Source organism: Culex pipiens, chromosome 3, assembly GCF_016801865.2.
Source record: "Culex pipiens pallens isolate TS chromosome 3, TS_CPP_V2, whole genome shotgun sequence".
NCBI classification, from domain to species: domain Eukaryota; kingdom Metazoa; phylum Arthropoda; class Insecta; order Diptera; family Culicidae; genus Culex; species Culex pipiens.
Window position 1 is genome coordinate 158607760 of NC_068939.1, and position 11376 is coordinate 158619135.

An 11376-nucleotide genomic window follows, 5' to 3' on the forward strand; every position below is an offset into this window, starting at 1 on the left:
ATTAGCTGGTATAATAACCAAGAGTCCTGATTTTCGGTTCAATGAACAGAAACCACTCACTCATCCCCTATCCATTCGTCGCCTATTCTAACCCGCTAGCATTCATGAGCGAATGATACTCAAAGGAGCCAGCGAGTGGCCCGAACTGTTCACTCAGCGAACAAATACATCGTGAAATTTTTTGCCTACTCCGTCGCTCGACGACACTCGCACACTACCATGCTCAGCTAAGAGTCATTCTCACAAAATGCTAGCGCGAAAGTCTTTTTGTCTTCACGCACTCAGTTTGCCATCAATTTGATTTTTTCTTGGTGGAAGTTTCTTTGAATGGTGTCTATAATTTTATGAAATCAAAATAAATGCACAATTTAATTGATAACATTGATTTTAGGCAACCCAAATCAATGAGTATAACGCAGCGCATCAGAGAAAAAATGTTTTCAGTTCAGAGTGAGCGGTGACGTTCGGCCTGCCTGAGCCGTTCGGAGTCTGAGCCGATCAGAGAGAGAAGGAGAGTAGAAGAGAGAGTGTTCGGGAGCGAATGGTCTGAAAGTGACAAACAGTAGGAATTCATCAGGGCAGTATCGCGTCGCCTGCTATTTGTGCTCGCGAATGGAGTTGTTAATTTTGAGCAATCAGGACCCTTGAATAACAGACATTTGTTTGGAAAAATAACTCATTCCGTTATCAAAAATTATAAAAAAGGTATCCCAATAACTCAATTTGGTGCTGATGAAATATGTTTTTTTTTGCGCGTTATTTACGCTTTTTATATTGTTTTTTTTTTATTATTATTAGCTGATTAAATAATTTTAATATTATTGCTAGATTCCAATTAAATATTACATATTTTCAAAAGTTGAATAAAATCAGTAAAGATTGGCTGACGGCTTACAAACTGTGTTCAACATTTAAAAAAATGTAAAATTTAGCAGAGACCCGGCAAAATATCCAAGTGAACCAAATATCCAAAATGTTTGAAAGTTCCAGCATTAAAAAAATAATAAAATATTTCGTTATGCACTAGATTTTCGATCAAACTGTTGGATTTTGTTGATTATTGATATGCCAATAATTAAAAAAATATTCCAATATCAATAATTAAAAGAATAAAATTTCAAATTATTCAATTTAAAATAAGTTTTGATACAAAGACCACGTTTCATGACCAAAATAATGTCCTTAATAAAATTCGACAAAATTTTCCCATAGTTCTGTGCCATATTTAGCAAAATAGATAATAATAACAAATTTGGTTTTGGACACTTTCAAATTTTTTGAACAAATTATTTATTTCCTTAAGGGGGTATATCAATAATTTAAAAAAATAACTTTCAAATTCATCACTTTAAAAAAAATGTGTTGGTTTTATACCAAAATAATTTCATTGGCAAAATTGGTTAAAATTTTCCCATAGTTAGTGTTTAATTCGTCAAAAAAATAATTATAAAAAATTAGGTTTTGACTGATGATTGTTTTTTAAGGTTGGAATACAGTCCAAACTCGATTATCCGAAGTTTCGATTATCTAAAGTTTCAATTATCCGATGTTTCGATTATCCGAAGATTTGAATGGGGCTTCGGATAACCGAATCACGATAAAAAAACGTTTTTTTCTTGTTTTAAACATCAACTTCGCGAGTTCTGCGACACCATTTTAGTCGAATTTGAGTTGATTGTTGATTGAATAGTTCTTGACTTTTTTTTGATAAGGTCCTATAAACAAATGTAAACATTGAGTGTATCCCGCTTACTCCGATGGACTTTGACATAAGGTGTGAAAGGGATACACTCAATGTTTACATTTGTTTATACGACCTTATCAAAAAAAAGTCAAGAGTTGAAAATGCATTTTCCAGATTCTGTCACCGCCATATTGGTCGCCATCCTGGATTTAAAATTTTTAAATCACTTTAGTGTAGTTTAGGGGTGACGTTCTGATGATAAAATTAGATGTTTTGACAGGACTTGTTATTAAAATGACTTCTGTTTTGTTACTACCACCTGCCCGGGGAATAACGTTAAGAAAAAAAATTAGCTCATTTTTTCAGCATTTTTTAACAAAGACTATACCAAAATGGTATATTTATAATAATGTTGCTGTGAAAAATTTGCATTTTTTTGCCAAGAAAGTTATAACTCAAACGGGCAGTTCATAAAGAAAGTCACTACTCCTTTCCTAACTGATCTGCATACTGCTTCTCCCTTTCGTACTGCCTCTTTAGTCAAGGTCAATGGGTGGTTATTTTCGGCACGAAGAGAAAGTCCGCAGAGTTTTGATTTGATTGTTTCGCATCTAAGCTTCGCGTTTTTTTATTATTATTGATCAACACACGCGTTCACAGATTGGCACACTTTTCCAGATCTGCAGTTTATTTTTTATCCGTACTCTACATATATTGTATATCTTCTGTATATAAACATTTTTGTATACGTTATCTCCAATGTAAAAAAGGTGTTCCCTACTAAGTGGGCCACCCCTAGCTGAGTTTATATTTCTCTCTTTTTCGATTTAGTTCTCACTAATAATAAGACTTAAAATAGACATCACCGTAAAACCTAATATCACCGCAAACAACTGCAGAAGGCCAATTTGTTTGAATCGCATCGTGGCGCGTTTTCCGCGCTCTCGGGGCAAAACTTCGCTGACGGTCACGTACAGCAGTGTGCCCCCGGCGACACCCTGAAGGATCGGTATCACGAGCTGGTTGAAGGTTTCACCCAAATCATCCAGCGCCATACCGACGCCGATGCCGGCCACCGAGCCGATCGCAAACGTGAGAATCTGCAGGACGTGCGAGCACTTGTGACGACTGCCGTGGCTGCAGATCTCGACGCCCAGACAGAATCCGACCACGTACTTGTGGGCACTGACCGCTCCCAGGAGGAGCAGGACGGCTGGAGCGGTGCTTTGGACGCCGATGGCAAGACCTTCGAGCAGAGAGTGGACAACGAGGGCGAGCAGCAAGCTGAACACTCCGGTGACCTGCTCCGGGGATTCTGCGCCGCCACGGGCCACCATCACTCGTGGGATGCTCTCGCTTGATCCCATGCCCAGGGTTTGGCTGCTTCCGGCTCCGATCTCGCACTCTGACGCCCGTCGGTGGATCTGGATGCCACTTTCGCTGCAGGAGGGGGAAGGTTGTTAGTTTTTAAACTTACAAGAGAAGTGTTGATCTTGAATACCTCTTGGTGAGCAGCTTGGTTTCCTCGCTCGTTCCATAGCTACGACTGTCGGCGTCTCCACCGGTGGAATCCCGGCTGGTCCTCCTACCAACCACATAGATCCGATCGGAACCATGCCCGTGGCCGCCGCCACCGTGGCTGTGTCCTACGCCGCAAAGGTGGCTCAGCTCGTCCACGGTGTAGATCAGGAAGAACCCAACGCAAAACACAATCTCCGCGTACTGCTTCAGAGCATCGCGAACCTCCGGAAGCATGTGAACCAGCGCCGTGGCCAGCAGCACTCCGGCTCCGAAGCACAGCAGGAACGAGATCAGCGACGGGAAGCGCTCCCGATTGCGCTGGGCACAAAACAGTGGCAGGATACCGGCGAAAAAGCTTCCCAACCCGAGCGCCAGAATGGCCAACAGTTTGGCTTCGTTCTTGCTCATGCTGGTGTCGGGTTCGAGCAGAATGCTCGTAACGTTGGCCAAGGGGCCATGCTGCTGGTCGGTCAGATCCATCGTTCGGTTCGAGATCGCGATATTCGAGATGGTTGCTGGACGACTGATTTCTTGCTGCGACGAGCCGGACACAGTCAGGGCCTTATCATTTGTTTGTGCTGCTTTTGCGGGTTGGTTTTCTGTTACGTGGCCACTGATTAGAACTGCCAACTGGAAGCTGCAAAAGATATGAGGGAAATGATAACGGGGGTTTTTTAAGCTGCCTGGATAAATCTTTTTATTGTAGGTCAATGCCGCGTACGCTTGATCTAATTGTTGAGACTGTACTAAAATCTACACGAGTTCGGGGCGTCGACGCGTGAATTCAATAGATTGTCTGGGTAGATTTTTCTCATGTGCGAAGTGCATGTGGAGTCTGTGTAGTCGATCGATCGGAGAGTACCGGCTCAGATAAGGAGAGTTAGTGTAGCGACTTTAGTGCAGGACAATGTACCCTAACTAACGCCGCTGAACTGTTTACAGACACGTGGCAAGTCATGTTTAAACAAATATTCGCGATTTGATTCAGTGTGGAATGACTAAATTTTGCTCGATAACCAGCTGCGTTATTCGTCTTGAGGTTGTACTGATATCACGTTGCTATCTTAAGTCTGCCTAATGCCATGACTAACTCCTTTCTGTGAATCACATTCTTTCGAAACATTAAGAATAATGCGTCTCTACTTGATCATTCGATTGAGATGTAAGGTGCTTTATCTCTATCGGATTTTTGAGAAGAACTCGATTCAGTCCATTTGTTTACAACAATTTTATTTGTCCATTGAAGTTCAGCCTGTATCATCGGTGTACTTGTACACAACCCAATCAAATAAAGAGATAAGTTTTTATTTTGAGAAATTGTTGATATTTCTCCTTATCGCCACCCTAGACCCAGTCGTACACGCCGGTAAACACAAACAACTTTGCTCGCGATGAACACGAAATGAACCGTTTTACCAACCGTTGCCACTAATACCTCTTCGAGGTATTTTCTTTGTAGGTTTCGTTCACTACTCCATGGTCACGTTTGTCAGAACGATTTTCGCATCGACACATACGTCAAACCTTAAAAATATAGAGGAATACACGATATTCTTTGGGATTATGTCAATGTTAGACCTATGCTGCTAATCGAAACCAGTTTCTACCACTTTCTAGAAGATTCTGCCACTTGCAGAGAGGTCACAACAGTTGTTGAGTAACACTTTGTTATGGCAAAACATTACCCCACCACCAACCTTTCACATCGCGGGCTGATTAATATTCCAAAAATACTCCAACTGGACACGTCTCACACGCTCAAAACTGCATCTCACTGTTACACCAAAATTACACCACGTTACACAACAATGCTACACCACAAACGCGTTGAACAGTTGATTTTCGAGAGTTTCTCGTTTTCTCGTGACTCACCAGCCAAAAGTGAGAAGAGGGCTATAGAATGCGACGCGGGTCGGACGAACATGCACTGAAAGCAGCGCTAGCAGACCGTCATGACTGACTGACTGGCTGACTTTGTGGGGGTACAAGCACGGGTTCGCTGTAGTGCGATGTGCGATGCTAATAACAAAACTAAACTGAAGCTCTTCAAGTGGTTGTTGTTGCGACGAGAGCTCCGCCAAAATGAACCCGTATGATGTTGGGCTGTGTGTGTATGTGTTCGGGAAGAAATGCGGTGTTTTGTATGGGGGATTTTGGTATAAAATTTGTCATATTACGTGAAATCATTCATTTATAGTGTATCGGTGTTAAAAAAACCATATTATAAAATTTGATTGAGTAAAAAATAAATAAATAAAAGAACATATTCCAATTTTCATGCGTAATATTTTTTTTTAAACTCCTTTCTCCACTTTTTTTGGATAAGGGAAAATCTCCACGGTACCCCAAATAAATTTTGCTTGCAGTTGAACGGTTTTTGGGAATGTATTAGTTCTAGGATACGCTCTAAGCAAGCGTTGCAACCAATGGCATAACATGCTTTAGGGCAATAGTTTATTCTCAGGGCAAGTAATCTGATTTTGTTGGCGAGACAATTCCCGTTTGGTTTTAAATTTCTAACTTAAGCGAACGTAGAAAGCATCATCATCCATCATCCGTCCATCATTCTTGATTGTTTTTTACTAAAATGTATAATTAACTTGTTTGTTTGTTTTCTGTATTTTACTTGAAAAGACAGACAATTTAAACTAAAAATCAACGTTTTTTTATTTAGTAAGTCAAATTTCTTTCAGAAGACCATCTATCTAAGTAAAAGGGCAAACACTTAATTTTTGTCTTGTTTAAATTATTTAAATTTTTGGCATAACCTCCTTATTAATATTTTTCAAGATTTTGGAATCGAATTACACAAAAAAAAAGATATTTTCTTAGAATACACTTTTACTGCAAGCTGATGAAAAATCATTTTTCTAAAATTCAATTCCGCCTTTAAATTCGCTAACAATTGAATTTTTATCCAATTTTGAATCTTTAAAAAGCATTTTAAAACAGAACTCGTAATTTATAGAACAGTTGATGATTTTTTTTGGACCGGGACCGTGGTGTAGGGGTAAGCGTGATTGCCTCTCACCCAGTCGGCCTGGGTTCGATCCCAGACGGTCCCGGTGGCATTTTTCGAGACGAGATTTGTCTGATCACGCCTTCCGTCGGACGGGAAGTAAATGTTGGCCCGGACTAACCTAAAGGTTAGGTCGTTAGCTCAGTCCAGGTGTAGGAGTCGTCTCCCTGGGTCCTGTCTCGGTGGAGTCGCTGGTAGGCAGTTGGACTCACAATCCAAAGGTCGTCAGTTCGAATCCCGGGGTGGATGGAAGCTAAGGTGTAAAAAGAGGTTTGCAATTGCCTCAGCAATCAAGCCTTCGAACACCTAGTTTCGAGTTGGAATCTCGCAATCGAGAACGCCAAGGCAATGCTGTAGAGCGAATAATTTGATTTTTTTTTGATGATTTTACTTGTTTTATATGACTTTGCCAATGCACTGTTGTCCAGATCGCAAAATTAATTAGAAAATTGAATTTCCGAAAAATTGTGACGATTTATCAGAAGAGTTGTTCCAAATGGAAAAGGGCAACTTTTGGTTTGGTTCAAAACTAGAGTGTTTAACGATTAGGATGATTTTGAAAATCTAACTTGTCAGGAATATTTTTGGGATTTTTTTGTCTTTTAGAAAGTTGTTGGGCTTGTTAATCTAAGCAACTTTGTCCAAAACACCAAAATTTTATCTCTCAATCTACGCCTTCTGCGACCGAATTTAGAGAAAGCATCTGATCAAACCTTTGGAAATATTTTTTTTGAACGTAGCAATTCAGGGTTTAGTGAAAAGCGATATTCGAGGCACTTTTAGAGCTCTGATAATTTTACATAGAAACCCAAAATATGACCAAAAATCGATTTTTGACACTTTGGCTCAATTCTGAGGGATTATGATTACGAAAAATATGTAAAAACATATAGTTCGACAATTTTCGAATTTCGTTAGGGTGGTCCCATACACTTTTCCCTTAAAAAAAAATATATCGAGTTTAACGAAAAATACTCTCGAAATTTTTCAGCGTTTATAGTGCTAGATCTCCCCATTAGAATGCAACCTGGCGCTTAAAATTTGGCCTGCGCTTTTTCAAGACATTTGAGTTTTGAATTTGCATCTTTTTCACCTTAAAATGACCATAACTTTTGAACTTTAAGTCCAAATCGACTTGTCATAAAATAAAAATGTTCGTTTTTCAGAGCTGTAAAAGTGCCTCTAACATCACTTTTCTCTAAAATAAAACTTACCCATAATTACTACGTTCAAAAAACGGATTTTCGAAGGTTTGCTCAGATTCTTTCTCTTAATTTGGTCGTAAAAGGCGTAGATTTCAAGATAAATTTTGATGTTTTTGACAAAGTTGCTTGGTTTGGCAAGTCCAACAACTTTCTAGAAGAAAAAAACCAAAAATATTCCTGAAAAGTTGGATTTTCAAAATCACCTTAATCGTGAACCACCCTTATTTTGAACCAAACCAAAAGTTTCCCTTTTTTATTTGCAATAACTCTTCTGAAGACACCAAAGCTCCAAAACTTCACAATTATTCGGAAAATCCATTATCCACTTAATTTTGCGATCTGGATCACTGTGCAATACCTTGAAAAAATATTTTTTTCAGGGGTTCAACTTGGGTTGTGTTTTGAAATCATATGCAGCAAAAGTTGAAAAAAAAGTTATTTCTCAGATTATGTTTTTACACTCTTTGTTACGACAACAGATAGTTCTTGAAGTTAGGATTGGACTAAAACTAGTAGAATAGGACTAAAACTATTGAGATAAAACAAAAAAGAAAACAAGTTAAATGCATATAAAAATAGTAAAAAATTAATAAAAACATAAAACCATAAAACAAGAGCAGTAAAGTTTTTCGTAGAGCATAAAGTTCTCAAATGATCTCCCGAATAAGGGAAAAATAAAAAAATCGAGCAAAATTGGGCAATGATCCCTCAATTTAAAATTTAAAATAAAAAGTTATACATTATTTTCAAAAAATAATTGATTTCTGACGGTAGCTTAATTTGAACTGACGACCTTTGGATTGTGAGTCCAACTGCCAACCAGCGAATCTACCGAGGCAGGTAGCTTAACTGTAATCTTAAATTAAGCATTTTGCGATTTGACTTAACTTAGTCTTGAAAAAAAAAGTAGAATGTTGTTTATGTTTGTTGTTTGAAAACGATTCTGAAAAAAAGTTGCTTTCAATATTGAAACAAAAATATGGATTTAAAAATCTGGGGGATTTACTTTATGAGCAATTCCAGCTCAAATCAGGAATTTTTCTGGAACTTTTGTACCCGACCCTCTCCGATTTCAATGAAACTTTTTAGACATGTTATCCTAGGCCTATATAAGCCATTTTTGTGTATATGGAGCCAATAGTACTCGAAAATAACATTTGAGAAGGGCGTATGGTATTTAAATATTTTTGTATTTTGCAATTTAAAAATTACTGTATATCGAAGCCGTTGCGTCGTATCAAAAAGTGGTCAAAGACAAACTTGTAGGAAATTGGACGGGCTTTCTGAAAAAAATACACTGAAACAAAAATACACGCCACTTCTATGAGTTTTTTTGATTTTTAAGTCTAAAACATAAATTTAAAGGTGTTGTCACGATTTTTTTTCGTTCAAAATTTTTGAGGAAATAGCCTAAGATGTTACCAAAAGACTGACGAAAAATGCAGGATGGTATGTCTCTTCTAAAAAAAGACAAAAATCATTTACTAAAACTGTTTTTTTGAAAAGTGGTCTAAACGTCAAAATTTTCAAAAACCCATAGTGGGAATCGATTCCCCAGACAATTTTACATAAAAGTCTCCATATTGACCATTGTCCTATGTCCAATCCTTGGGAAGATATAGCGGTTTTAAAAATAAAAATGATGAAAAAATAGGTTTTTTGGTGGTTTTTGGCAATTTCTATATGACAGACTTGGTTTTTCAGTCTCGTAAATATTTTTGCCGGAAAGCTCGTCCAATTTCCCATAAGTTTGCTATTGACAGCTTTTTGATTTGACTCGTTTTGATATTTACGTAAGCTAATTTACTATCCAGGTTTCTACCACACTGAAAAAAATATTCCCTTTTCAGTTATTAATAATGTAATTAAGCTTATATCTGTAAGCCCTTACATCCAAATGAAATGCTGTCAAAGGCAAACTTATGGGAAATTGGACGAGCTTTCCGGTAAAAATATTTACGAGACTGAAAAACCAAGTCTGTCATATAGAAATTGCCAAAAACCACCAAAAAACCTATTTTTTCATCATTTTTATTTTTAAAACCGCTGTATCTTCCCAAGGATTGGACATAGGACAATGGTCAATATGGAGACTTTTATGTAAAATTGTCTGGGGAATCGATTCCCACTATGGGTTTTTGAAAATTTTGAAGTTTAGACCACTTTTCAAAAAAACAGTTTTAGTAAATGATTTTTGTATTTTTTTAGAAGAGACATACCATCCTGCATTTTTCGTCAGTCTTTTGGTAACATCTTAGGGTATTCCCTCAAAAATTTTGAACGAAAAAAAATCGTGACAACACCTTTAAATTTATGTTTTAGACTTAAAAATCAAAAAAACTCCTAGAAGTGGCGTGTATTTTTGTTTCAGTGTATTTTTTTCAGAAAGCCCGTCCAATTTCCTACAAGTTTGTCTTTGACCACTTTTTGATACGACGCAATGGCTTCGATATACAGTAATTTTTAAATTGCAAAATACAAAAATATTTAAATACCATACGCCCTTCTCAAATGTTATTTTCGAGTACTATTGGCTCCATATACACAAAAATGGCTTATATAGGCCTAGGATAACATGTCTAAAAAGTTTCATTGAAATCGGAGAGGGTCGGGTACAAAAGTTCCAGAAAAATTCCTGATTTGAGCTGGAATTGCTCTTATGCCTTTTCTTCAAAGTAGATTAAATTTGAATACAGTGGACATTATCCACGTCCTTGAATTTCTTGTAATACTTTTTATGATCAGCCAAATAATTTTTTTTACTAAAGATCAAAGCCCGAACCAACGCTTCCGCTTATCGTGTTGTTTTGGTTGCACCAAACTGTTGTTTTCTTCCCTGAACAGTTTGTGTGCTTTGCATTCCGTGCCTGGAAAGCAATAACAAAATGCTCTACATAGCTACAAACCAGGCAACAGAGAGAGGCACTTCTTGGGGAGGTGAGGCGAGGAAAGAGTCCAAATTCAACCGATAAATTCAAGTCACAGCGTCTTTCGCTGGGGAATCCCGTAATCTTCGACCCGTTTATGTGTTGGTATTGTGTCGCAAAAAGCCGGCTTTAACAAAATGCTGGTTCTTGGTTTGTACTGCTGTGGGGATTTTCGACCAAACCCATAAAGATTCATTAGGTTGTTTTAAACTTGTTTTTTCCAGTTTGCGACACACGCTCTGCTTAAAAGATGATGCTAATGGTGTTTGCGAAAAAAGTTTTCTCAAAATGTTATCAAGTCAAGGTCAAATTGCGTGTTTGATTTAAAATTATGTTTTTTTTCAGGTTGTAACAATTAAATCATATTTTCAAGACCAAGTTTTGTTTAAATAAATTGCCTAATTATGTCCAGAAACCCATCACTTACCTGGATCTAACCGGTCTGCACCAAATATCACACCTCAGACTGTACGAAATTTCACGTTCTATTCGATAGAAAACTGACCTATCGGTTGGGCACGACCCTCAGCCGAGCCCGTATCGCTAGCAACTGGCAACAGCAGCCGCTATAGTTGGTTGCTTCCACATGTGTTCAGTTCAGCTAGCATGAACCACCATCAGCAGCTGAAGCGAGTTCTGAATGAATTCCTACCTGCTGGTGGTGGTTTACTGAGTCTAGTTTGGGAAAACACTCGCTCAGAAGCTTTCACCTACCTGTTTGTAGTCGTTCTAGTGTGAAAATCGGGGATTTTGGTGCATATTGCCCTGTCATTCATTCACTACCTGGTGTTTCGAACTTTGTTTAGTTTGTAACGGAGATGGAGAACAACGAAAAGATCTGTAGGCGAAACATTTGATTTTTCGGAATAGCTCGTTAACGAAAATAAGTGTTTAGTCCAAAATATGGGTTTCAATATTTTCACACCATTTAACACAAGCTATGGAAATGTTCCTCTGTTATTTTTTATGGACGACGCAGTGATTTTAAAAATACTTTTCAAGTCAACTGCCAACTGCATT

The 11376-nt window shown here is 38.0% G+C and overlaps 1 protein-coding gene across 3 annotated transcripts; it reads right to left on the reverse strand.

Annotated features, from left to right (window-relative positions):
- Positions 1-2273: 2273 nt before the first annotated feature.
- LOC120414733 (zinc transporter ZIP3) lies at positions 2274-10928 on the reverse strand. Of its 3 annotated transcripts, none has more exons than XM_039576059.2 (3): positions 10784-10928; positions 3186-3842; positions 2274-3124 (listed from the first exon to the last, which is right to left on the reverse strand). In XM_039576059.2, the coding sequence occupies exons 2-3, from the start codon at positions 3683-3685 to the stop codon at positions 2512-2514; spliced, it is 1113 nt and encodes a 370-aa protein (XP_039431993.1). In that variant the 5' UTR covers positions 3686-3842; positions 10784-10928; the 3' UTR covers positions 2274-2511. The 3 variants fall into 3 exon arrangements, with proteins under 3 accessions (XP_039431993.1, XP_039431984.1, XP_039431979.1); XM_039576050.2 differs by lacking the exon at positions 10784-10928 and adding an exon at positions 5078-5234; XM_039576045.2 differs by lacking the exon at positions 10784-10928 and adding an exon at positions 4903-5093.
- Positions 10929-11376: the final 448 nt, after the last annotated feature.